A 27,516-nucleotide genomic window follows, 5' to 3' on the forward strand; every position below is an offset into this window, starting at 1 on the left:
ACTGATGGAGGGATTGTGCGTTCCTGGTGTAACTCGGGCAGTTGTTGTTGCCATCCTGTACCTGTCCCGCAGGTGTGATGTTCGGATGTACCGATCCTGTGCATGTGGTGTTACATGTGGTCTGCCACTGCGAGGACGATCAGCTGTCCGTCCTGTCTCCCTGTAGCGCTGTCTTAGGCGTCTCACAGTACGAACATTGCAATTTATTGCCCTGGCCACATCTGCAGTCCTCATGCCTCCTTGAAGCATGCCTAAGGCACATTTACGCAGATGAGCAGGGACCCTGGGCATCTTTCTTTTGGTGTTTTTCAGAGTCAGTAGAAAGGCCTCTTTAGTGTCCTAAGTGTTCATAACTGTGACCTTAATTGACTACCGTCTGTAAGCTGTTAGTGTCTTAACGACCATTCCACAGGTGGATGTTCATTAATTGTTTATGGTTAATTGAACAAGCATGGGAAACAGTGTTTAAACCCTTTATAATGAAGATCTGTGAAGTTATTTGGATTTTTACTAATTATCTTTGAAAGAGGGTCCTGAAAAAGGGACGTTTCTTTTTTTTGCTGAGTTTATAATGTGTAGACGATAGTCTAAAGAGGAGTAGCCGTTTGTTGTTTTGCTTTCCCTTTGTGGGCCACGGCCTTTTGGTCAACGGCTTAGTTTAGGTTTATTTTGTTGTTACGCTGTTGTTTCAGCGTTGAACGTTACCCTGTATTGGAATTATTATTGTTGGGCGAATGAAAACCCGCTCAGTAGCAATACAAAAGAAAAGGAACCACATACAATGCCTCTGGTCTGTTCATTTCAAGCCTCCTGCTTAAGTTAGGGTGCTTCGGACAAGCTGATCCTTTTACATTTGCCACATATTGGTGTAATGTTCCGATATTGCTTGAAGTCTTGACATAATATTCTTGAAAGTGTACCTTACAGTAATATGCATGACTGGTTTTCAAATGTTGTGTTTAAAAGATTAACCCTGAGCTGTGTGTGAGTCAGTTTACATTTGCCTCTGTAGATGGCCATGGACAACAGACTACTGTATGTTTGGCCCAACATCAGTGAGAATGATGTTGAGGTAGTAAGACATATTGCAGAAGAACTGGAGAATGTGAACTTGACCTCAGCTGCAGGCATGACTCAAAAGTATTTGGAGGAGTTGAGCTATGTGAAGCTGAATATTGCAGTCACATGGGAGTCTGGCTCTGGTAAATCCACCTTTATCAATGTGATCAGAGGCCTGATGGATGAAGAAGGGTCTGCTGACACTGGTGCAACTCAGTCCACTGAAAGCAACACCTTACCCACACCCACAATATCCAAATGTCAAAATGTGGGATCTCCCAGGTGTAGGCACTCAAAATTTCAAACCAGAGGATTACCTTCAACAAGTTGGATTTGAACGCTATGACTTTTTTCATCATTTCATCAGAGCGTTTCAGAGTCAATGATGTTACGCTGGCAAAGGAGATCGACAATGAAGAAGATGTTCTACTTTGTGCGCTCTAAGATCGATGCCACCATAGATGCAGAAAGAAAAAGAAAAAATAATTTCAACCAGGATGAGACACTTAAAAGTAGAGTATGCACAGCAAATGTACATTACTCCCAAATAAACAACATTTCACTGCAACTATCCGGTGTATGCAACAATAAAAGAGAAATGGTCATTTCATATTGCAAAGCCACATTCTGGAGTCTGTATAGCCAATTCACATTTTTTAAAAATCATGTTCATTATCTCCAGCACCATACCAATGTCTGCCTATCTGAAAACCGTGAAACACATAGTTACAGTTTCAAAACATTTTTGGGGTGGGGGTAATTTTCCCAGGACCTTTTCTTCGTATATTTTGGACTACAGTATGGAGTATTGCTGTTTTTACATACAATACACTGAGTGTACAAAACATTAGGAACATCGTCCTAATATTGAGTTGCACTCCCCTTTGCCCTCAGAACAGCCTCACTTCGTCGGGCATACAAAGTGTTGAAAGCGTTCCACAGATATTCTGGCCCATGTTGACTCAATACTTCCCACAGTCAAGTTGGCTGGATGTCCTTTGGGTGGTGGACCATTCTTGATACACACGGGAAACTGTTGAGCGTGAAAAACCCAGCAGTATTGCAGTTCTTGACACACTCAAACCAGTGCACCTGGCACCTACTGTCACGCTCTGGCTCCGGGACTGTGTATTTTGAGCCAGGGTGTGTTCATTTGGTTGTGTTGTATTTGGTTGTGTTTCATTGTTTGGTCGTGTGACTCCCAATCAGTGGTAATGAGTGTCAGCTGTCGGCTCGTTATCTCTGATTGGGAGCCATATTTAAACTGTCAGTGTTCACCTTAGTGTTGTGGGTTTTTGTTCCTTGTCAGTCATTGTACGGAGGACTTCACGTTTCGTCATTGTTTGTTGTTTTCGTGTTTAGGCTTTAATTTAATAAAGTCATGTTCACCTTCAACGCTGCGCATTGGTCCTCCTCATTAGACGATCGTGACACCTACTACCATACCCCGTTCAAAGGAACTTAAATCTTTTGTCTTGCCCATTCACCCTTTGGACGGCACATATACACAATGCATGTCTCAATTGTCTCAAGGCTTAAAAATCCTTCTTTAACCTGTCTCCTCCCCTTCATCTACACTGATTGAAGTGGATTTAACAAGTGACATCAATAAGGGACCATAGCTTTCACCATAGCTTTCATGGAAAGAGCAGGTGTTCCTAATGTTTTGTACACTCAGTGTATATAATGTATGCCATTTAGCAGATACTTTTATCCAAAGCGACTAACAGTCATGCATGCATGCATTTTACATATGGGTGGTCCCGGGAATCGAACCCATTATCCTGGCGTTGCAAGTGCCATGCTCTACCAACAGAGGACCAAAATGCTTCAAGCACCTGGTGGAAAGGTGCTATATAAATCCAATGTTGTTGTTATTATTAACTACTTGTAAGGGCACATCAGGACTTTGTTGTTCCATGTTCTGAATGGGAGCTATTCCATGACAAGATGCACCTGACAATCTTAATCCTCTACCTCCACTTCAGCTAGCCTAAACCAAGCCCTGTTTCAGAAGTGCCAACGTGCGATGCCCATTTATTTATCTTTACAATAAGAAAGTCTGCACATGGCATATTCTGCTCCCAAATGTTTCAATTTGACCTAAACCTGGTTCAATGTGCTCCTGCCGAACGTTAAGCACTTTCTTTCACTATTCATATCGTTTATTGTTGGCAGCAGGATGTGCCTATCGCTCACACAGACTTCTTGTAATGGTACATGACACATGATTCAATCCCTGCTGACTAACGTGTATTGGTTTTGTAAGTGCCTGTATACTTTTCAATACATTACACTAAAGGTGTGGTCTCCATTTTCCCAAGACTTATAGCTAAAAGTCTTGAACGTGACTCAAATATATTTGTTCTGACACAAACCTGTCTTCTCTAATGGGGGAAGATTTCTGCAGTTTCACAATAAATGGCAAGAGTTTTCCCTTCTGTTCTCGATCCAACAAGGATCATTGAGGTTTAGAATATTCTAATAATATTTCTCCCAGAGATGGTGTGAGCACTCAGGAAATCTGATCACCCATGTAGTCAAATAACAATAATGTTATTTTTCTGGACAAAAGGTAAAGTGAATTTAAACACTTAACCCTAGTTGTTCCTGTAAGTCCCTCTGTATAAGAGTGTCAGCTAAATTACTAAAATGTATATGCAATTTGTCCAATAAAACAGAATTGAACAGACTCCTGTGATAAAATGTTTTTACAATGATTGCAACAATGTCATTGGAGTGTGTGTGCAAAGCATACACAGAATATGCACAATATTGCATCCTAATGAGTGATGAGGGGACAAAGAAACGGGGCAGGAAGCCAAGTAACACAAATGCATACAACACTTTGCCCTTGAACTGAAGGTAATATGTAAAAGATTTACAAATGATTTACAATTGATTTGGTTGGTGATATTAGTTTGTCACACTCCTGTTTTTACTTTCATTTCCTCTGCAAATGAGCCCTTAAGTTTCTATTCCTTTCATTACATTTCCTGTCAAAACCTCAAACCGAACCACGTGACAAGCTCTACCTTTGAATTGATAAAGCCTGACCCACTTTCATTTCTTCCATTGTGTGGTCTATAATCCACATCTTTTTAAGGTTCTGTTTCTCTCAGTTATGTTTTATGTCATGAGCCTGTTTCACAACTTCCCGCAAAAAATAGCGGGCTCTGTCTGTGTTGCACCTATTTGTTATTGTTTGAATCCTGGAAAACAATCTGGATCCCAGTCAGAGGAACACACCTCCTATGCCTGAGGGCATTTTACCGTTCTTTTCCTCCTGTAAAAGACACCTTAGGGAAATTAGCTGCTCTGTGGTTGCTATATAAATCTGATCCAATGTTGTTGTTATTATTAACTACCTGTAAGGGCACATCAGGCAGAGCCCGCTATTGAAAGGCTTTTTCAAAGACCGTTACCCTGGCAGTGCCAACTTCACCTTTTCAACAATTAATAATCGTTCCAAGTTCATTAACCTACATTTTATACTACCCTATCATTATTACAGAGTATGTAAATAGACCAAAAAAGCAGATAGACTAGGGATCTTGTTCTTGAATAGAAATTAATGATGAAAGTGAAAACTATTGACTGAACAATACTGTTATGAAGAAGGTTAAAACTAACCACTAAAATGATTGGGGTGTTATGTCCATAGCCGCAGGAAGTAGGGGTGTTGCAGCACCCCCTGAAAAGTCGGAATAAAAATAAAATATTAATAAAAAATAAAATATGAAAAAATATTTTCAGGAAAGTAGTGCCCTGGGCCTTTAATAGTAGTCCTGTATTAGTGAACCGATATAGCCATCTGCAGCACGGGCAAAACTTTTTTTCCAGGACAAAATTCAAATTAAAGGTATATCAAATTTAAAGGGATGGCTTTAGCTAAATGTACTGAAAACCCTATTGAATGAAAACTCCATGAGAAACTCTGATGGCCAGCAAGTGGGAGGGTTTTCAGCTGTTTAATTAAATGTATTCAGCACACGCAAGGGAACCACGCCTGCAAAGCTCGTTACGCACATGCATAGGAAGTGCGTAGGAAAGGTGTACATTTCCTAAATCTGAATCGGCCCTAAATTACCACAACTGTTTTGAAACCATTTTGATAAATATAATTTTGTTGATATTGTTGTGAATGCAGATATACTGTACCCCTTTTATGTCCCGCCTACCTTGTTGGTGATTTGCAATAGTGTCGGCCAATCACCAGTCAGCACCACATTCATGTTCTGTGTAACTGTCATTTTGGTCCAGTTGACTTGATGTATGGCCCCTGCATAGAACCCAGATTGTTCTGTGCTGGAGCTAGTCAGTCCTTAAAAGTGTGTGTTGTTTGTGTACAATAAACATCAGGGAAAGAAGAAGGTTTGTTGTGGTCCTTCCACCCACGTCCTCCACATCAGCTGTACAGTGTTAGCTATTTGTTAGCTACTGTAGATTCATAGCACTAGCCAGGGTAAGGTTAGCTGATTAGGTGATTGAGCATTAGCTAACGTTAGCTCACACTCAGTGAAGATCTCAAAACATAACACTAGTGCCAGAAGTGTTTTATTGTATTTTTTAAATATTTTCTGTGCACGTTGACGGTTTTGAGTGTTTTGGGGCATTCTCACTGATCTGACATTGCTAGCTAGCTTGTTAGCTAGATTCAGTTGCTAGCTAGCTAGCTACGGGCTCTCTCCTCACAGGCCCTCCCTGTGAGCTGTGCAAGCCCTGAACACATTGCTATGGCAACCCAAGGGCAGCTAGCACAGTGAAAAAAGACCCTGCACTGCAGAGGCACAGCCAGGCCTATTTAGCATTTTTGTGCAATCCACATTTTTTCCTCTTCTGGATATTTGCTTTTTTTCATCATTGTAGGGACTAAGTGGTTCAGGGAATACCACATCCAGCTGGCCAACACCATAAGGCAGGCTGGAAAAAGGCTCTATTTTGTTAGAAACAAAGTGGACAGTGACCTGGAGGCCTCATTCAGGTGCAGGAGTGGCAAGGGTCTCACTGAAGCTGATATTCTGAGTCAGATAAGAGCTGATTGTGAGGTGAATCTGAGGAAGGCTGGGGTAAAGCAGGCCAAAGTGTTCTTACTGTCCTGCTTTCAACCACAGAGCTTTTACTTCCCCCTCTTGCAGACCACCATTGAGAAGGAGCTTGAGGGCCACAAACGCCACGTTTACCTCCTGTCACTGCCTAATCTCTCATCTGCTGTGGTAGAGCGTAAGAAGATGTCTCTGGCTGGGACTGTGTGGAGAGCCATAGAGGCATGCCTGACTGCTGTAACAACAGGAGATGCTGGCCATGGTGTTGTGTCTCTGTTGATGAACACACAGATCTTACCAGCAGAACTTTGGTCTGGATGCGGATTCATTTTGTCAGTTAGCTGCACTGACAGGAAAGACTTATCAGGTAAAGGAGCCGCTCTACTTCAATATGAGACAGCAACAATATTACAAATGTTGATAATTGATTAATCAATAATAATCGATAATAATTGATAACTTTTTATTTTTTTTTTCTCTCTCCAAAGGTAGATTTTTCTTTGCTATCCATAATCACTTCTCTGATCATTCTTTTTCTGTCAACTCAAAACCACCTCCCAGGTAACAGGTTTGGGTTTTTCCATTTATGTTTTGAGGTTGCACGTATAGCATTTCGGCACGTAGGGCGCTACAGATCATCAGTCATTATGTGTTACACCTGTGCTGGTTGCCGTCTCGTTAGTGGGTAGGTGTTTCACCTGTGTTGGCCCAGGTGCTATTTAGGAGTGGCTGGACCAGTGCTTCAGTTGAGTTTGAGAGAGCTACACGTCACATCAGCTGAGGTGCGATTTCAAGCTCAACCTATATAAGTTTGAAAGAAGCCTGAGTTTTGGTTACCCCTATTTTGCTCCATTTTCTTTTTAGTCCCTATCCTAAGTTGTTGTGGGTTTTTCTTTTAGTTTGTCTTTTCGGAGGTAAACCTAGTGGGCGTCCATGGTGGGCGTCTTTTAGAACCCCTTGCTAGTGGCTTTCCCAACTTTCAGTGGGCACCCACATGGGTGCCTTTCAGAACTCCTTTTGAACCCCTTCCTGTTTTGTTCGGGTTGGTTGTCAGTGATTTTCTTTGTCAGTTCACTTTGTTGTGAGTGTCATTTTGAGTTTGTCTTGTGGGAATGTAACAATATATATTTCACCTGATTTTAACATTCTGTCATAAAGAGCACATGTTCAACTTCATAAAAAACACATTTTCCCATCAATAAGTTAAATTATAAAATACTATAGTAAGTGTCAATTAAAGTAACAGGGTCGATAAATTCATCTTAAATCAGCGATAAATCTCCTTGTGACAGGGGGAATGAAAGCTTGTTGTGTGCAACAGGGAGGGGCAATTTTTGTTTTATTGCTAAAACCTTTCTAGTCTATCTATGGGTAACAAGGTTGGCATGTTATGCTCGACCCACTCAGTTTTCCACCACAAAACACCAGAAAATTGCCAAAAAGATAAGAACCAGCTCACCTGCTTTTACACTATGATTTGACTATTAGATGTTCAATGTTTCTTTTGAAAAAATTATTGTAAATGGGCAGTGCAGGCAAAAATGTGAATTTCCATTATTATAATTTTTTTATCTGGTGAATTAGTGTACTGTATATTGTATGCACATATTACCAGCACCTTGAATTATGATATTGCCCTTTTAGTGTAAGAACCTTTTTTGGAAAAAACACCTAGAATTTCAGCCTGTTCAGGTGGGATGGAGTTTTTGGCCAAGAGCATGACATCTGAATCTGATCGGATTATTCTGACCAATTACCAGTCTTCTTTTATTTGCAAATGTATCCTCCTATTTTGAAGGGGTAGGCTCTAGAGTCTAGACGATCCTATCCACCAATCAGGGCTGTGTATGTAAATATATACAATTCGTATCAACACGCCCACATGATCAGACTGAGCATTTTAATGGCAAAATGAGGCTCAGGGAAATAAATGATTAACATTTTTTAATTATTAAATTTAAAAGACTGCATGGGGGTGCTCATATTTCTCCATATTTAAATGAGAGTACAGTTCACATAACAGGGTAAAGTAAATTAATCACTAATCACATGAAATAAATAATAATCTTCAGAAATTGCTTTGTCAAAGCAACAAAATAACTAGAGCTTTACAATGATGTTAACTTTAACATTCTATATTGGTGCACAATTTCTACTTAAAATATCAAAGGGTATTTGTTGAACAACCCATATATATTATACTAATCAAGGTGCTGGTAATTTGGGCATACAATATACAGTACACTAATTCACCAGATTTACAAGCTAATGTGACCAGTTGGACATACACTAACACACGCCCTCTCTCTGTCTCGCCCGTGGTCTCAGTAATTGTTTAGGATCAAGAAGCACCATGTGGGCGAGAGCGAGAGAGATGGCGCGCTAGTGTGTGTCCAACCGGTCACACTAAGTATACTGAACCTGTTATGTTTTAGAAAATAATAAAATACTTTTCTTTGTTCTTGTTATTACCATTTATGTGTTTAAAAAAGTGCAGATTGCAACACTTGATAGGCAAAATAACTGTTGTAAGACAGAATTAAATATTTGACATATATCATATAGTGTCATAGTACAGAATCAACTGCATCACCAGTTTTAATTTCAAAGGTCATAGCAACACAACAAATGATAGTGTAATTATGGATGCATTATTTCCTTGAATGCAAAATATCTTACAGAACAGGAACATTTGGAGGTTGAATATGCAGATCGAAAGTTAGGACAATCAAAAGGTAGGTTTTCAAATAAAGGTTAGTTAGCAAGTATATAATTTCTGTGAGAGTTCAGTGACAAGCCGGAGGAAGTTGACACGACAGCACCCTCCTCAGGGGATAGGTACTCAGTGTAAAGCCAATTAGCACACAGCTGGGCCGATTAATTGCTTTGTGTCTTCCTCTATATAGGTGTGCCAGGAGAGGAGCTGAGGAAGGATTGGGTGTAGAGACGGGGACCTGGGAGGACGTCATATTGTCCTACCTCAGAGAAAGCTTCTTCGTTTGGGGCACCGTGTCTCTCTATTAACCAAGGCAGACTGTAGATAGAGAGAAGCGTTCCTCCTGTAACTAAACTCAGCAAAAAAAGAAACGTCCTCTCACTGTCAACTGTGTTTATTTTCAGCAAACTTAACATGTGTAAATATTTGTATGAACATAAGATTCAACAACTGAGACATAATCTGAACAAGGTCCACAGAAATGTGACTAACAGAAATTGAATAATGTGTCCCTGAACAAAGGGGGGGTCAAAATCAAAAGTAACAGTCAGTATCTGGTGTGGCCACCAGCTTCATTAAGTACTGCAGTGCATCTCCTCCTAATGGACTGCACCAGATTTGCCCGGCTGTGAGATGTTACCCCACTCTTCCACCAAGGCACCTGCAAGTTCCCGGACATTTCTGGGGGGAATGGCCCTAGCCCTCTCCCTCCGATTCAACAGGTCCCAGACGTGCTCAATGGGATTGAAATCTGGGCTCTTCGCTGGCCATGGCAGAACACTGATATTCCTGTCTTGCAGGAAATCACACACAGAACGAGCAGTATGGCTGGTGGCATTGTCATGCTGGTGTACAGGCCTCGGTGTAACGCTCATTCCTTCGACGATAAACGCGAATCCGACCATCCCCCTGGTGAGACAAAACCGTGACTCATCAGTGAAGAGCACTTTTGCCAGTCCTGTCTGGTCCAGCGACATTGAGTTTGTGCCCATAGGCGACGTTGTTGCCGGTGATGTCTGGTGAGGACCTGCCTTACAACAGGCCTACAAGCCCTCAGTCCAGCCTCTCTCAGCCTATTGCGGACAGTCTGAGCACTGATGGAGGGATTGTGCGTTCCTGGTGTAACTCGGGCAGTTGTTGTTGCCATCCTGTACCTGTCCCGCAGGTGTGATGTTCGGATGTACCGATCCTGTGCATGTGGTGTTACATGTGGTCTGCCACTGCGAGGACGATCAGCTGTCCATCCTGTCTCCCTGTAGCGCTGTCTTAGGCGTCTCACAGTACGAACATTGCAATTTATTGCCCTGGCCACATCTGCAGTCCTCATGCCTCCTTGAAGCATGCCTAAGGCACATTTACGCAGATGAGCAGGGACCCTGGGCATCTTTCTTTTGGTGTTTTTCAGAGTCAGTAGAAAGGCCTCTTTAGTGTCCTAAGTGTTCATAACTGTGACCTTAATTGACTACCGTCTGTAAGCTGTTAGTGTCTTAACGACCATTCCACAGGTGGATGTTCATTAATTGTTTATGGTTAATTGAACAAGCATGGGAAACAGTGTTTAAACCCTTTATAATGAAGATCTGTGAAGTTATTTGGACTTTTACTAATTATCTTTGAAAGAGGGTCCTGAAAAAGGGACGTTTCTTTTTTTTTGCTGAGTTTATAATGTGTAGACGATAGTCTAAAGAGGAGTAGCCGTTTGTTGTTTTGCTTTCCCTTTGTGGGCCACGGCCTTTTGGTCAACGGCTTAGTTTAGGTTTATTTTGTTGTTACGCTGTTGTTTCAGCGTTGAACGTTACCCTGTATTGGAATTATTATTGTTGGGCGAAAGAAAACCCGTTCAGTAGCAATACAAAAGAAAAGGAACCACATACAATGCCTCTGGTCTGTTCATTTCAAGCCTCCTGCTTGAGATAGGGTGCTTCGGACAAGCTGATCCTTTTACATTTGCCACATATTGGTGTAATGTTCCGATATTGCTTGAAGTCTTGACATAATATTCTTGAAAGTGTACCTTACAGTAATATGCATGACTGGTTTTCAAATGTTGTGTTTAAAAGATTAACCCTGAGCTGTGTGTGAGTCAGTTTACATTTGCCTCTGTAGATGGCCATGGACAACAGACTACTGTATGTTTGGCCCAACATCAGTGAGAATGATGTTGAGGTAGTAAGACATATTGCAGAAGAACTGGAGAATGTGAACTTGACCTCAGCTGCAGGCATGACTCAAAAGTATTTGGAGGAGTTGAGCTATGTGAAGCTGAATATTGCAGTCACAGGGGAGTCTGGCTCTGGTAAATCCACCTTTATCAATGTGATCAGAGGCCTGATGGATGAAGAAGGGTCTGCTGACACTGGTGCAACTCAGACCACTGAAAGCAACACCTTACCCACACCCACAATATCCAAATGTCAAAATGTGGGATCTCCCAGGTGTAGGCACTCAAAATTTCAAACCAGAGGATTACCTTCAACAAGTTGGATTTGAACGCTATGACTTTTTTCATCATTTCATCAGAGCGTTTCAGAGTCAATGATGTTACGCTGGCAAAGGAGATCGACAATGAAGAAGATGTTCTACTTTGTGCGCTCTAAGATCGATGCCACCATAGATGCAGAAAGAAAAAGAAAAAATAATTTCAACCAGGATGAGACACTTAAAAGTAGAGTATGCACAGCAAATGTACATTACTCCCAAATAAACAAAATTTCACTGCAACTATCCAGTGTATGCAACAATAAAAGAGAAATGGTCATTTCATATTGCAAAGCCACATTCTGGAGTCTGTATAGCCAATTCACATTTTTAAAAAATCATGTTCATTATCTCCAGCACCATACCAATGTCTGCCTATCTGAAAACCGTGAAACACATAGTTACAGTTTCAAAACATTTTTGGGGTGGGGGTAATTTTCCCAGGACCTTTTCTTCGTATATTTTGGACTACAGTATGGAGTATTGCTGTTTTTACATACAATACACTGAGTGTACAAAACATTAGGAACATCGTCCTAATATTGAGTTGCACTCACCTTTGCCCTCAGAACAGCCTCACTTCGTCGGGCATACAAAGTGTTGAAAGCGTTCCACAGATATTCTGGCCCATGTTGACTCAATACTTCCCACAGTCAAGTTGGCTGGATGTCCTTTGGGTGGTGGACCATTCTTGATACACACGGGAAACTGTTGAGCGTGAAAAACCCAGCAGTATTGCAGTTCTTGACACACTCAAACCAGTGCACCTGGCACCTACTACCATACCCCGTTCAAAGGAACTTAAATCTTTTGTCTTGCCCATTCACCCTTTGGACGGCACATATACACAATGCATGTCTCAATTGTCTTAAGGCTTAAAAATCCTTCTTTAACCTGTCTCCTCCCCTTTATCTACACTGATTGAAGTGGATTTAACAGGTAACATCAATAAGGGATCATAGCTTTCACCTAGATAGTCCATGTCAGGGAAAGTGCAGATGTTCTAAAATGTAATGTTCCTAATGTTTTGTACACTCAGTGTATGTAGACACTGGTATGGTGCTGGTGTAGAATAAAGCCTAATGTTAAAAAGTGGCCCTTTAAAGCCAAAAAAAAATATTTTTTTAGGGGTGATGTCATTACGTCCAGCTGTTTTCATCGAAAAGATAGAGAAATGGAAACTCACCCTAGCAGACAATTGTCGCATCTATTTACTATGCAAACTTTCTAAATGTCGACAACAACAAAAAAATCACTGGACAAGTTAATGGAAACATAGTTACTGTTGTGGTTGTACTTGTCTTGATTTTATTAGCTTTGCTCTTCTTAGGACTTTGAGTATCATGGTGTGGTCTCCTCAGGTCTTCCTCGTCTCCAGTTACAGTACCTCTCTATGATTTCCCCAAACTGGAGGAGACGATGGAGAAGGAACTTCCTGATCACAAGAGGCGTGTCCTGCTTTTAGCCATTCCCAACATGAGCCTGAAAATCAACCAGAGGAAGAAAGCGCCTCTTCAAGCCAACATGTGGAGATCAGCTCTTGTATCTGGATGTGTGGCAGCAATACCAATTCCAGGTCTCTCCTTTAGTGTAGATATAACCATCTTGGTAAGGGAGATCAGAATGTACTACCAGGCTTTTGGTCTTGATAATGAGTCTCTGCAGAGCCTTGCTGGTAGAACAAATGTGCCAGTGGAGGAGCTGAAAGCAGTCCTCAAGTCCCCTCTGAACAAGGAGATAAGCCAAGACGCATCAAAATTCTGACCAAGGCAGCTGGGTCAACATTGAAGGTGGTTGAGTACTTCTGGAGTATCATTCCAGTTTCTTTGCTGCAGGAGGAATTTCACATGGCACCACCTAAAAAAAGTATTTAGTCAGCCACCAATTGTGCAAGTTCTCCCACTTAAAAAGATGAGAGAGGCCTGTAATTTTCTTCATAGGTACACGTCAACTATGACAGACAAAATGAGAAAAAAAAATCCAGAAAATCACATTGTAGGATTTTTTATGAATTTATTTGCTAATTATGGTGGAAAGTAAGTATTTGGTCAATAACAAAAGTTTCTCAATACTTTGTTATATACCCTTTGTTGGCAATGACACAGGTCAAACTTTTTCTGTAAGTCTTCACAAGGTTTTCACACACTGTTGCTGGTATTTTGGCCCATTCCTCCATGCAGATCTCCTCTACAGCAGTGATGTTTTGGGGCTGTCGCTGGGCAACACGGACTTTCAACTCCCTCCAAAGATTTTCTATGGGGTTGAGATCTGGAGACTGGCCAGGCCACTCCAGGACCTTGAAATGCTTCTTACGAAGCCACTCCTTTGTTGCCCGGGCGGTGTGTTTGGGATCATTGTCATGCTGAAAGACCCAGCCACGTTTCATCTTCAATGCCCTTGCTGATGGAAGGTTTTCACTCAAAATCTCACGATACATGGCCCCATTCATTCTTTCCTTTACACGGATCAGTCGTCCTGGTCCCTTTGCAGAAAAACAGCCCCAAAGCATGATGTTTCCACCCCCATGCTTCACAGTAGGTATGGTGTTCTTTGGATGCAACTCAGCATTCTTTGTCCTCCAAACACGACGAGTTGAGTTTTTACCAAAAAGTTCTATTTTGGTTTCATCTGACCATATGACATTCTCCCAATCCTCTTCTGGATCATCCAAATGCACTCTAGCAAACTTCAGACGGGCCTGGACATGTACTGGCTTAAGCAGGGGGACACTGCAGGAATTGAGGCCCTGGCGGCGTAGTGTGTTACTGATGGTAGGCATTGTTACTTTGGTCCCAGCTCTCTGCAGGTCATTCACTAGGTCCCCGCGTGTGGTTCTGGGATTTTTGCTCACCGTTCTTGTGATCATTTTGACCCCACGGGGTGAGATCTTGCGTGGAGCCCCAGATCGAGGGAGATTATCAGTGGTCTTGTACGTCTTCCATTTCCTAATAATTGCTCCCACAGTTGATTTCTTCAAACCAAGCTGCTTACATATTGCAGATTCAGTCTTCCCAGCCTGGTGCAGGTCTACAATTTTGTTTCTGGTGTCCTTTGACAGCTCTTTGGTCTTGGCCATAGTGGAGTTTGGAGTGTGACTGTTTGAGGTTGTGGACAGGTGTCTTTTATACTGATAACAAGTTCAAACAGGTGCCATTAATACAGGTAACGAGTATAGGACAGAGGAGCCTCTTAAAGAAGAAGTTACAGGTCTGTGAGAGCAAGAAATCTTGCTTGTTTGTAGGTGACCAAATACTTATTTTCCACCATAATTTGCAAATAAATTCATTAAAAATCCTACAATGTGATTTTCTGGATTTTTTTTCTCAATTTGTCTGACGTGTACCTATGATGAAATTTACAGGCCTCTCTCATCTTTTTAAGTGGGAGAACTTGCACAATTGGTGGCTGACTAAATACTTTTTCCCCCCACTGTACATGCTGAAGAGCTGTTTGAATGAGGTGGCTGAAGATGCACAAAATGTACTGAAGGCCGATGAGTGAGATGTCAAAGAGACTGTTTTGATTGTGTTTATCAAGATCGAGGGATGTTTTTTCATAAGTGCCTTTTTATTATACAAGGGAAATATATATTGCCCAAAAATATACATTAAATACTACGCTTCTTTTCGCATTTCATACCAATTTAATCTCTATAACCTACAGCATGAAATCTATTATTTATTTTTTAAAGGATTCTATCACCACCATGACAGTCAAATCTGATGTTTTGAGATGAATGTATAATCAATCAATAATTTTTGCTTCTGGATTTGAAAAGAATCCTAGTTAAGACTTTATCAATATTACTTGCCTGAAATGTAAAGGTTGTGGTTTACAAAGGATTTTATACTCTTTCAGAATGTTCTTACAATATTATTGTTATTACATCAGAAGGGAGAAATAACAGAGTATATCTGTTTAATGTTAATAAGTGTCTCGTACTGAATCTCAGCTCCATCTTTACATAATAAACAATAATAACATTTCAGGTGAACAGGTAACAAATACTTTAGACAATCACATATTTTGAAATAAAAATTAAGCACCGCTGTACACTTAAACTAAATATTACTTTCACCATTTGCATCATGTTAGTCAGAATGTACAGTACCAGTCAAAAGTTTGGACACACCTACTCATTCCAGGGTTTTTCTTTATTTTGACTATTTTCTACATTGTAGAATAATAGTGAAGACATCAAAACTATGAAATAACACATGTGGAATCATGTAGTAACCAAAAAAGTGTTAAACAAATCAAAATATATTTTATATTTGAGATTCTTCCAAGTAGCCACCTTTTGCCTTGATGACAGCTTTGCACACTCTTGGCATTCTCTCAACCAGCTTCATGAGGTAGTCACCTGGAATGCATTTCAATTAACAGGTGTGCCTTCTTAAAAGTTAATTTGTGGAATTTCTTTCCTTCTTAATGCGTTTGAGCAAATCAGTGGTGTTGTGGTAGGGGTGGTATACAGAATATAGCCCTATCTGGTAAAAAACCAAGTCCATATTGTTGCAAGAACAGCTCAAATAAGCAAAGACAAATGACAGTCCACCATTACCTTAAGACATGAAGTTCAGTCAATCCGGAAAATGTCAAGAACTTTGAACATTTCTTCAAGTGCAGTTGCAAAAACCATCAAGCGCTATGATGAAACTGGCTCTCATGAGGACCGCCACAGGAAAGGACGACCCAGTTACCTCTGCTGCAGAGGATAAGTTCATTAGAGTTACCAGCCTCTGAAATTGCAGCCCAAATAAATGCTTCAGAGTTCAAGTAACAGACACATCTCAACATCAACTGCCATGACTAAAGGACACCAATAAGAAGAAAAGACTTGCGTGGGCCAAGAAACATGAGCAATGGACATTAGACCGGTGGATATCTGTCCTTTGGTCTGATGAGTCCAAATCTGAGATTTTTGGTTCCAACCTCCCTGTCTTTGTGAGACGCAAAGTAGGTGAACGGATGATATCCGCATGTGTGGTTCCCACTGTGATACACAGAGGAGGAGGTGTGATGGTGCTTTGCTGGTGACACTGTCTGTGATTTATTTCGAATTCAAGGCACACTTAACCAGCATGGCTACCACAGCATTCTGCAGCGATACGCCATCCCATCTGGTTTGCGCTTAGTGGGACTATAATTTGTTTTTTAACAGGACAATGACCCAACACACCTCCAGGGTGTGTAAGGGCTATTTGACCAAGAAGGAGAGTGATGAGTGCTGCATCAGATGACCTGGCCTCCACAATCACCCGACCTCAACCCAATTGAGATGGTTTGGGATGAGTTGGACCGCAGAGTGAAGGAAAAGCAGCCAACAAGTGCTCAGCATATGTGGGAACTCCTTCAAGACTGTTGGAAAAGCATTCCAGGTGATGCTGGTTGAGAGAATGCCAAGAGTGTGCAAAGCTGTCATCAAGGCAAAGGGTGGATACTTTGAAGAATCTAAAATATATTTTGATTTGTTTAACACTTTTTTGGTTACTACATGATTCCTTATGTGTTATTTCATAGTTTGATATCTTCCCTATTATTCTACAATGTAGAAAATAGTACAAATAAAGAAAAACCCTTGAATGAGTAGGTGTGTCCAAACTTTTGACTGGTACTGTGTCTTTCAAAGTCAGTCATTTTCTGTATCATCTGATTCTTCCAAGACTTACCAGGGTTATTTACTGTCACATTGACACCTGAATCTGACCAGCTGTCCCTTTTTCTCCCTCTGTTACAAAGCCAGAGCCACCAAAGTTGAACTGTCTGTAGTTCCATATGTTCCCAAAGAGATGGACCTCTCCTCAACATCAAGCACCTCAGATCACCACTGACTGAACCTGTGAGCCCAATAGTACTGGAACTGTTCATCTCCAGACCCACCTCTCTCGGTCTCTTCTGGTCCTCATGTAGGATAGGGACATCTATTTCCTCCAGTATATTCATCACAGCAGGTTGACAGTGCTGCTAGGCCTGTAGACGGCTGTATTCAGACAGGGCTGAGGACTTCTTTACCCCGTCCCAGATGCGAGCTGCGTAGTGAAACCTGTCACAACCACAACATAACAGTCAAACATATTTCCGAGTACAGTTTTGCCTCATTTCCAACTAATCACAAAATGTATACAGTGAGTGACAGACACGACAACACTTGTGTCCCTCTGTGCTTCCTTACCAGTTCTTCTCTGTGAGGATGGTGTGTGACAACTGACAGCGGGACATGGCCAGGATTTGGCTGCGGAGCTTGGAGACCTGAGAGGAGAAGGTGGGGTGTCCTCTGTACCCCGGGAGGAGAGAGAAGAGAGGGGCGGCCCCAGACCCTAGAACAAAACACCAAGACACAGACATGGGTAATCAGTATCACAAAGGACAGTGAGGAGAATATCCACAAAGATAGACAGACGTGTGTGAAAACTAAGACATGGTAGTTGCTCTGACCTGCTTTGGTTAGCGCGTCCTCCCCCTCATTCTCCATGAGGGGCAGCAGGAACATGTTGACCTCTGTTTCCAGGTAGTCCCGGCCCAGTCCAGGGAAAATATTACAGTCCAGCATGGACAAAGTGCCTGCATATAGAAACCAAAAGATGATCAGCCAATACATGCTAATTAAACCCATGTCTGCACACTTTATGGGGATTTTTAATGACATATGTCACTGCTTTGCACTTCTCATCCTTCAAAAAGATGCACGTGCTGGAATCATAATATAGAAACAACACAATAGTATAGTGTTTAAATATGTGAATGTTGTGATAAGCCTGTTGGTACATTCTCTCCAGTGTAACCTTTGTATTTCAGATGGGAGTGGGACATCAGCTTGTCCACTGCCATGTGCATCTTCTTCAGGTTTCTGGGACAGAACTCATCTCGACTAGATTTGTTCTGCAGGAACACTAGACAACAGAACAATAGCAATACATTAGTGAGCGTTCAGTACAATGAGCCAGAACTAGAGTGCGTGTGTGTCCGTCTCTGCGTCTGTCACCTATGTGAGGGTAGTACTCTGATCCCTCTTCGTTGCCAGAGGAGCCAGTGCTGTCGTGGCTGGCTGAGGGGGTGGACGGCTTCAGCATCTCTGCTGTCTGGAGGAACCTGGCCAGAGACAATATCATCATCACCACAGAGACACTTCATACAACCTGGTCAGAATATTCACACAGCACAACAACCACTACAATGACAACGTGAATATGATATCAGAACATTCACACTGTTGTGACAGTGGAATGGATGCGAGGGTCTAAAACATTTCCCCAAAAATATTTGACAGGTGGGGTGATTACCTGTAGAGGTTGATATCAGTGAACCAGTCTTGAATCACAATGACCACGTGGCACACTGTGAACAAGAAGGCAGTGATCTGAAGAGACTGATTCAAAAAGAGCAAAGGAGAAAGAGTGAGTTATAACACCTTGAGAACAGTAGAACTTACAAACCGACTTCAACATACAGTATGGAAACACGTTATGCAAACACAGACAGATGTTTCAAGACTGAATCAGCTCTCCTTTAGAGCCTCTGTTGTTGCCCCGTGCCCCCTGCTGGCCCCTCACTGACCTGCATCTCCACATAGGTGTGAGGGAGGTTGTACTCTGGAGGCAGCTTGCGGTCGTTGTTGATGAGGTGATCCAAAATGGAGGGGCTGAGAATGGGCTGGAGGAACACACAGAGCAGAGGAACATATTGGTATAGAAAATAATGTTGGAGCAAGAGGAATGGTATATGGATAAATACAACATTTGAGATACAGTGAATCGCCTTAACCGCTGATGCTTTAATCTGACCTGTGTGTCCAAGAAGATGACTCTTTCCTGAGTGATGTAGAAGTCAATACCAGTGCTCTGGTTCCCCCCTCTCTCTTTGATCTCCTGAGTCTGGGCCCTGAACACATAGCCCCTACACAAACACAGGCCTGTCAGACACACAGATACAATACAACCATCTGTTACCATTTACTTTCTAATTGAATTACATTCATTTAGAATATAAAGTACAATTTACAACACAATATTCCCTGTCTTTGCAGATGGAAAGAGCTCCATGTAAGGAGGTGCCAGCAGAACAATACCTTTGGTCTTCTTCAGGTGTGTTGGCAGACAGGAGAGACATGATGGTGGATTTCCCTGTTCCCTGCAGGCCAATGACTCCCACTACCAACATGTCTGTCTGATCCCTTAGGTACTGTAACACAGGACAACACAACTGTTACACAACATGTCTGTCTGGTCCAGTGTTTCCTCTGGAAAAATGTGTATCAGTGGGGAAAAGGATCGCAGTGGAGGGGGTTAAGAGGGGGGTCCGGGTCCCCCCGGATAATTTTTACGTAGAAGGACTGAGAAGCTCAGTTCTTGGGATTTTTTAAAAAGGTTATTCTTCTCCAAAATGAATGAAAATTATGCTGACACCATATAAATTATAATTTCCACCTTCAGAAATGAGCCCAATAACATATTGGTAAAATTATTTTAATATATTGGACCATGCATATAGCCTATGCATGGTCCATATTATCAGGTATGCTATTAGCAATAAGCATGATCACCTGTAGCCCAACCAATAGAAGTGGATAGAAATAAATTGGCTGAAGCATTGGGTCGCTATCTGCATTTACCCTATTGCGCTAATCATTAGCTAGATCCCAAATGGGATCTTTTAAGTAGTTAGCATCATATTGATGCATAAATACAGTGAATATAATGTAGGCCTACCCGTTAGGGTAACTTGGGGTAAAATGCCACTTTGGTAACACGTCCCCTGCCTATATTTCTCACAGAAACCACTTCATGTCACAATCCCCCCCCCCACACATTTTCCCTGGTTGCCACTATTCTTGCTCAACTAAAAATTACATCTGTCACATCACAATTTTTGAAGTCACTCCCCAAAAAATATTTTTACCCCAAGCTACCCTACAATTGACCTGTGTTATATTCAGCCCCACTATCCCCTATGCACTCACAGCAAATTGCTGAGCAGTAAGGTGCTTAACCATTTAGCTGCTAAAACCTCTGGATTTAAAATGGTGCAGTTTGCGCATATTTAGGAGTTGATAAATAAATAAAGTTGTAATGGGATGCTTTAAAACAGCTGTCCCTGTGATTGCATTATGAATTGTTGTGCATTGACTGCTTGTCAGAACACGTTTCCCTCCCTATGGCACTCGCAACTTGAATGTGCCTTGAGAGTAATATTTATCTCGCATAGAACGTACAACAACAAATCGACTAGGTAAATAGATAAACTGTTATACTATGGGGTTGTCTGGTTTTTCTATTCATTATTCATTTATTTTGCAGAGGAAAAGTAAATGTGGACTGTTCTAGCATCTAAATGACGGAAACACTGGTCTGGTCCCTTAGGTACTGTAACACAGGACAAAACAACTGTTACACAACATGTCTGTCTGGTCCCATAGGTACTGTAACACAGAATAACACAACTGTTACACAACATGGAACATGGTCCTGTGTAGCTCAGTTGGTAGAGCATGGCGTTTGCAACCCCAGGGTTGTGGGTTCGATTCCCACGGGGGGGCAGTATGAAAAAATTTATGCACTCAGTAACTGTAAGTCGCTCTGGATAAGAGCGTTTGCTAAATGACTAAAATATAAATATAAACATGTGTAGCCTGGCTACGGATCTGTTACACATATGTATGGCATGACAACGATAATCAGAAGAGCTTTACCTCCATGGCGCTGTCACACCAGTTCATCTGATCGTCCACCAGCTTGATGCTGTGCTTCATCTTCTCAGGGGGGACGAGCTTGGTCTGGCCAATCACAGCTGTAAGTAACGTGCATTTGTTAGAGATTGTATTCACTGCTGCTGTAAATAAACACTTATGATGGCTAGGGTAATGCTGATGATCAGTAGACATGTCCTGCATCCATGGTGGTCTGAGGCCTTTATTTCATTGTCTCTATTATGTCTCTGATGACACTAGTAAAGAAAGCAGTGGTCTTTGACAAGCATTGACTCACGGTCCACAGCACCGCTGGAAGCAGCTGCTCCCATGCCTCTGTTTTGTATCTGGTAGACAGGTTGGGTAGGGCGCTGGCCCTCCCTCTCCAGCTTTGAGGCCCCAGAGCCAGAGGCCGGAAGAGCCACCTCAGGGGGGGTCCCTGGTTTCACCCCGTCCTCCCTGGTCTTGATGAGCATGATGGGCTTCTCCAGGGCCTGGCCTCCGCTGATGGGTACACTCTGGGAAGGCTTGGACTGAAACAAAACAAGAGCCAAAGCATTATACTTGTTGTTGTGTTTACTGCCAAGACCCATGCATCTGAATTCAGTAAAAACTTTTAGTCAGCTTAAAGACTAAAACCTAAAGTAAGAGCATCTCTCCTTACCCGTTCTCCAGGGGGTTTGGCCAGTATGATGGGTGTCTTCTGAACGAGTGGTCCTGGAGGCTCCTCACTGCCATCCTTCAAAGATCAGATGAGAACTACAATAAACTAAGGAAACCCATATAGATAATTTTCCCGCATAGGAAAGCGTTGCACTCTTGTCCTTACCCTGCGTTCTCTGGGAACATATTCCCGATCTCGACTGGGACCAGAGAGGTTTTGCCCCAGGGGACCCACATCCCTGTCTCGGCGTCGCCTTCTCCTCCTTCCCTGTCCGTACATGCCGGGTTGACTGTGGCCGGATTCTGACATGTTGCACACTGAGGTCAACTGTCAAAATAAAACGAGAACAGATAACTACAACATCAGTTCAAATGTAATGCATACTGCTCTACTGATATGCAGTGGCTAGCTACAGTAACATTAACATATATGGGTGGAATGGATCTGAGTGGCTTTTTTCACACTTCCTGGTTCTTAAAAGCGGAAGTAGCTGCAGATGGGAAGACGCACTTCCGGCAACAACAATGCCAATGGCGGAATCGAGAAACATAAGATTTTGTTGTGTCCCGCAGTGCTCAAATTCCAAACAAAAACAGCCATATTTCCCGAGCAATTATGAATTGAAGAAGGAGTGGGGGCAGGCAACTAGATGAGACTTTAAGCTACGGCGAGGAAGCACATCTTGTTTATTTGCAGCTTCCACTGCAACCCTGGCGACTATCTTCCTTCGTCAGACCACAAGTGTCAGAAGCCGGATGCTGTTCCTAGACGTTCTCAATGGAACGACTACCATCCCCCAACAACGCGGGAATCTGGATATTACATTTACATTATTTAGCAGACGGTCTTATCCAGAGCGACTTACAATTAATGCATACATTATTTTTTTTTTTTTATATACTGGCCCCCCGTGGGAATCGAACCCACAACCCTGGCGTTGCAAACGCCATGCTCTACCAATTGAGCTACCTCCCTGCCGGCCATTCCCTCCCCTACCCTGGACGACGCTGGGCCAATTGTGCGCCGCCCCATTGGTCTCCCGGTTGCAGCCGGCTACAGCAGAGCCTGGATTCGAGCCTTAGACCACTGCGCCACTCGGGAGGTTGAAATGGATATGAAAGGGAAAATGCTCGTCTTGGAGTTGATGTTCGAGAAACCGAGAACCAGCAGCCGGACACTTAACTGCTCTGGTGTTCACGACTATGCGAAACCTCCTCCTCTCGGTAAGTGGTGAATGTCTATTACTGTATTATTATTATTATTATTATTAACTAGATCAACTCGCTGTCCAGGTAAAGTGGACAGGAACATTTTAAATAGAAGATATACCTACAACACGAACAGCCATGAACAAACCATGTAAATAGCTGTAGCCAGGAAATTACAATGATTGAAGTCTTTTCAGGCCAACGACGCATATTTAAAACACATTACCTCGTCTTTACAATACACAGTTATTTCGTTAACACTTACATTATGCGTTTAATTTGGTTTTCAAAAAGGATTAGCTACTTGCTTTCCAGATAGAATCCACAAAACGGAAACAAAAACAGACGATAACGCTGAAGTACATCTCTCAAATTCCTTCGTTGGGAAACGAAGGCAGCTGACTAGGCTACATTAGTTCCGGGCAGTTCAATGTGGTTTTGCTGCACGACAGGGTTGTATTCATTACGCCGATTATGTGGCAAAACGGAAAACGAGAGTTTCTATTGGACAAATTCAAGTAGATAGGTGCGAGGTCCCTCCCCGTTTCGTTTGCTCTGTTTTCTTCCGTTTGGTTCTTAAAAGCTAAACGGTTTCCGTTGCAAGACGTAACGAATACACCCCATAATTCGATGTTTTGTACACTGACTGGAGTTCCAACATTTGTAAATGCAGTGTAAAATATGGTTAGTAAAATGTTGCACCGTTCATGTAGTTCAGGCATACATTTAGCTAATCATATTCTTTCCATCTTTTTTTTTCTTCTCATAAACAGGCCTGGCATGGGTGTCACATGTTGATGACAGTAATTTCAGATGGATTTTGAAATGTCCTCATAGTGAACCTAGAATAAATCATGTGAACAGGCACAGACTTCAAAGCAATACATGCATGTGTAATGAGCCATTGCCCTGAAAACATTTTTATTTTGTTGTAGAGGGTGAATATACAATATAGGCCTACACCCTGGTAAAAAAAAAAATATATTGTAGCTATCAAAACTTTACTCATTGGTAACCAGGTTTCCATCCAACCTTTTTTATGCGAGTTAAGTACATGTCGGATAATTTTTTGATAAACTTTCCAAATGTCGACAAAACAAAAATATGCTAGACAAGGTGGGATCTTTTTGTGTCCGTAAAATTAATTATGCAAGAAATACCTGTGGAAACGCTTTTATGTGCAAATATTGATATAATTACCATCATATCGAAGTAAATTTGGAGTCACGCGATGACATGTTGTGTAGTCCTCCCACTACCACTCGTCAGGAGGCATGCAGTTTATTAGGCTACAGATTAAATACATTATGATGGACTTCAGAGTGGTGAAAGTGCATGGTGATGAGCTCGATGCTCCTTTACAATAATCTGGTGACATGATCATCGATGTTTGGTTGCCATTTGACGAATACAAATAATCTCTCTCTTTAATCCATAATAATCTCTTAATGTAGGCTATACATGCGCTCTAGCCACTGCGCGCTGTTGGGTAGAGCGCACGTGCCAACACCAGGAGTGGGCACACTCGCTATATAACGCAAAATGTTTTGTGAGAAAACCATCCGTAGAGTTGAAAATTAAATGGAAACCCATTTAACTTGTATTTTTTATTCGGTACATGGGAATTTAACCGCAAAAGGTATTTTTATGTGCACTACGTCATCACACACATTATTTTATCTGCAACAAATCAATTTGATTGAAACATCTTTGGTGGGGAAAAGCCCATATTGTTTTTATGCGGATTTTGGAATATTCACATGAAAATCTCTCACCAATTGGATGGAAACCTAGCTAGTGATGCAAAACTGAAGAAATAATAATCAAATGGAACCAAGTGTATTTTCTTAGGCCTAAATGGTATGATACCATGATCTAGCACAGCAAGATTTCATGACTATGTTATTGCCATTAGATTGTGCAATTAGGCTGTGGGGAAGATAAAAGTGCCCTACACATAACCTAAAAATAGTAATTTAGCTACCTAACAACAATATAGTCTTATTGTTACTCATTTAAATTCCCCACTTAGCTAATAAAATAGTCCTAATAATATAATTAAGCCCATAATTGAAATTGCATCAGAACTTTGCATTAAATTTAAATCATAATTTATAGTAGGCCCTTATGGACAGAGGTTACGTTATGGTAAACAAAGGTACAGTTTGTAGTTTCTACAGCAGTCTTTCAATTTGCAATAGGCGATATGCACAGGCGAGCATGACGTATTTCCGGTTAAATCTCAGGATGGATGTAAACTTCCGGTTATCGTAGAATGCTGTGCTACCGTATGCTAGCATTGAATGCTTGTCGTCAAAAACATCCGAAACGGTTAATTTTCGTCGTTGTTGTTGTTTATCTTAATGTTTTTACTTGTAATACTTTGTCTTGACTTATAACACGATGACGTGTAAACGTACGAAAGTGTCCTTTCAAAAACGGGATGACAGCTCTTCCAGCCATCACTGCTGTGTGCCGCAATGTACAGTGTCTGCCAGATGCAATTCTTCTGTTAGTTTTTTTACTTTTCCCAAAGACAGTGAATTACATAAACGGTGGGTGATTAACATTCGACGAGTCAACTTTCTTACAACAAACACACGAGTCTGCAGCCGACACTTTCTAAGTGAAGATGTGATAGAGCCTCCGACTCCAGCTGGGCGCAGACGTCTGAAGAAGGGAGCTGTTCCAGTGCTGTTTCAATGGAACAATTTCAGTCTTCCAGCCCCACGGCCCGGAGTTTGGGAAAGGACCGAGCGTCCCAACACAGAAGGCAGGTAGTGGTTGAGGATTGATGGGTCTGGTAGCTCACAGCTGTAGCCCTTGTAAACTGTAGATCTGGAATAACAATATCAGGAAAAGTAAAGGGTTCACTAGGAAATACACCAGAATCTAACAGCGATTAATAACATTTATTTCGCAACACATTGTAGTCTGCCTATTTAATTGGACTCTGTATACCTAATTCCGCTTGCCGGAGTAGCATCTGGTTTGGCTTCACTACAACCATGGCATCCACAGGTCCTGGCTTCACTCCCTATTTATTTATGAGATATGAGAGATGCTAGTATGCATGTGACACAACTGTCTGGTATTGAAATGATACAAACCATTATTCGTGGTTTATGCTACTTCTGCTCTGTTTCAGTGCACGAAAGTACAGGAGGGACGACAGACATGCCACATTCAGAGTAATGGGCAGTCTGATATAGTAATGCAACCAAATGATTACATATCCCACACCCAGCCACACAGGAACAGTAGCTTTTAACAAGCACAACTGGCTGTGAATCACGCAATGTCATCTGAAATACACAGAAGCATAATTTAATGGGTTTTGAAAGACGAGGGTCTACAGCAGCAGGAGTAGGAGCAAAACTTGTTCTTTCTACTTTTTACTGGTGTAAGCAACTTATCTACTGTCTCGTGTCACTTTTGTGCTTTCTGCATCACTTTCCTACTGTCTTGCACCACTTACCTATTGTCTTGTGCCATTTACCTACCTTCAAACAGTATTGGCAGAGCAGTAGGTGAGTGGTGCGACATTGTAGCCTAGTACCAATAACAACAGTAGAGTGAAGGTTTTGCTCCTAATTCCTCTTGAAAAGTAGAAACATTAAGTACAAAAGCAAGGAAGTTGGGCCATATGTTTATAAAGAAAGAAGTAAAGATGACAGGACAGTTTTGAGTAGAACATCAGCAGTTTGAAGAATAGCTGAGTAGAATATGTTACTGACAAGTCAGGAAAAAGTAGTAATCTCATGATTGTTTACATTTCAAACCAAACTCCAATTTGTTTACAACAGACCCAACAACAAAGCATGGCAATTCCCACTCAGCTACCCTGGTCTGTATTAGGCTACCACTGTTCAGCTGTAGTGAAAACCACTAAAGTTCTAAAGTGTTCTCTTAGCAATGGCAATCAAAGCTGTGGTAACATTAAACGAGTAAAACATGTGTTGAACGGAACCTTGAACAAGTTCAATAGAACTTTGAACGTGTCACTTAATCTAGTCCTACTCTCAGCTGGTGTGGTGGCTTTAGTTTCTTAATTGAGCGGTAGCAGTGGGCTCTTACAGAGATCTCATTTGTAGCCCTGTTTTTACCTGATACTTTCAAAAAAGTACAAACACATGAAGTGAGAGGTATATACACATGATTAAACTTTATTTAAAGCATGATTAACCTGAAACAGTACGGAGTCATGACTTAAAACACCAAAGCAAGGCTTCTAGCTCAGGCTAGCTAGCGTTAGCATATTACCTTCAAAGTTGCAAAGAAAAGAAGAAACGTAAAATTTGAAGCCTTTATCCAGTTTGCGACGTGGTGTCGTACTGGATGTCCGGACGACCCTCCGTATATCATTAACAGATACTTTAGGCAACTCCAGCAAACACCTTGTACACTTCATCTCTGCCATCATAACGGTCTACTGTCACTGTCTGTTTTTTTCCGGTAACCAGAAATGCCCAAGCATCCTTACGCCAATGCGGAAGTGATGCGTGCATAGAGCCTATAGCAGTATGTGTAGCCTAATTATGAATTTGTTTGTTTTTTGCAAATTAGTGGAAATCGTTTAAGTATAATATGAATACTGGTAGTTGTAGTATAGCGTTTACAAAGATGGCCACTGATGCATGCTGGGAGCTGTAGGCTTCACA

At 41.7% G+C, this 27,516-nt stretch overlaps 1 protein-coding gene and 2 pseudogenes across 1 annotated transcript; 2 read left to right on the plus strand and 1 right to left on the minus strand.

Annotated features, from left to right (window-relative positions):
• The first annotated feature begins 923 nt into the window (after positions 1–923).
• LOC121585348 lies at positions 924–7,125 on the plus strand (annotated as a pseudogene).
• Positions 7,126–10,811: 3,686 nt separating this feature from the next.
• LOC121585349 lies at positions 10,812–14,799 on the plus strand (annotated as a pseudogene).
• Positions 14,800–16,848: 2,049 nt separating this feature from the next.
• On the minus strand, positions 16,849–23,290 carry LOC121586113 (protein SMG9). The gene is made up of 14 exons (XM_041902605.2): positions 23,121–23,290; positions 21,813–21,974; positions 21,648–21,722; positions 21,282–21,516; positions 20,987–21,084; positions 19,367–19,479; positions 19,083–19,194; positions 18,856–18,951; positions 18,582–18,667; positions 18,284–18,390; positions 18,084–18,191; positions 17,737–17,862; positions 17,474–17,618; positions 16,849–17,344 (listed from the first exon to the last, which is right to left on the minus strand). The coding sequence occupies exons 2-14, from the start codon at positions 21,954–21,956 to the stop codon at positions 17,266–17,268; spliced, it is 1,524 nt and encodes a 507-aa protein (XP_041758539.1). The 5' UTR covers positions 21,957–21,974; positions 23,121–23,290; the 3' UTR covers positions 16,849–17,265.
• Between the last annotated feature and the right edge of the window lie 4,226 nt (positions 23,291–27,516).

The sequence above is a fragment of the Coregonus clupeaformis genome, unplaced genomic scaffold (genome assembly GCF_020615455.1).
Source record: "Coregonus clupeaformis isolate EN_2021a unplaced genomic scaffold, ASM2061545v1 scaf0096, whole genome shotgun sequence".
NCBI lineage: Eukaryota > Metazoa > Chordata > Actinopteri > Salmoniformes > Salmonidae > Coregonus > Coregonus clupeaformis.

Bases quoted from the DNA above. Each gene is read 5' to 3' on its own strand.
- LOC121586113 (XM_041902605.2), bottom strand. From the start codon at position 21,956: ATGTCAGAATCCGGCCACAGTCAACCCGGCATGTACGGACAGGGAAGG. The intron at 21,723-21,812 runs GTAAGGACAAGA...TGATCTTTGAAG, and splicing joins ATGTTCCCAGAGAACGCAGG to GATGGCAGTGAGGAGCCTCC. The intron at 18,192-18,283 runs GTGACAGACGCA...TCTGTTGTCTAG, and splicing joins AGAGTACTACCCTCACATAG to TGTTCCTGCAGAACAAATCT.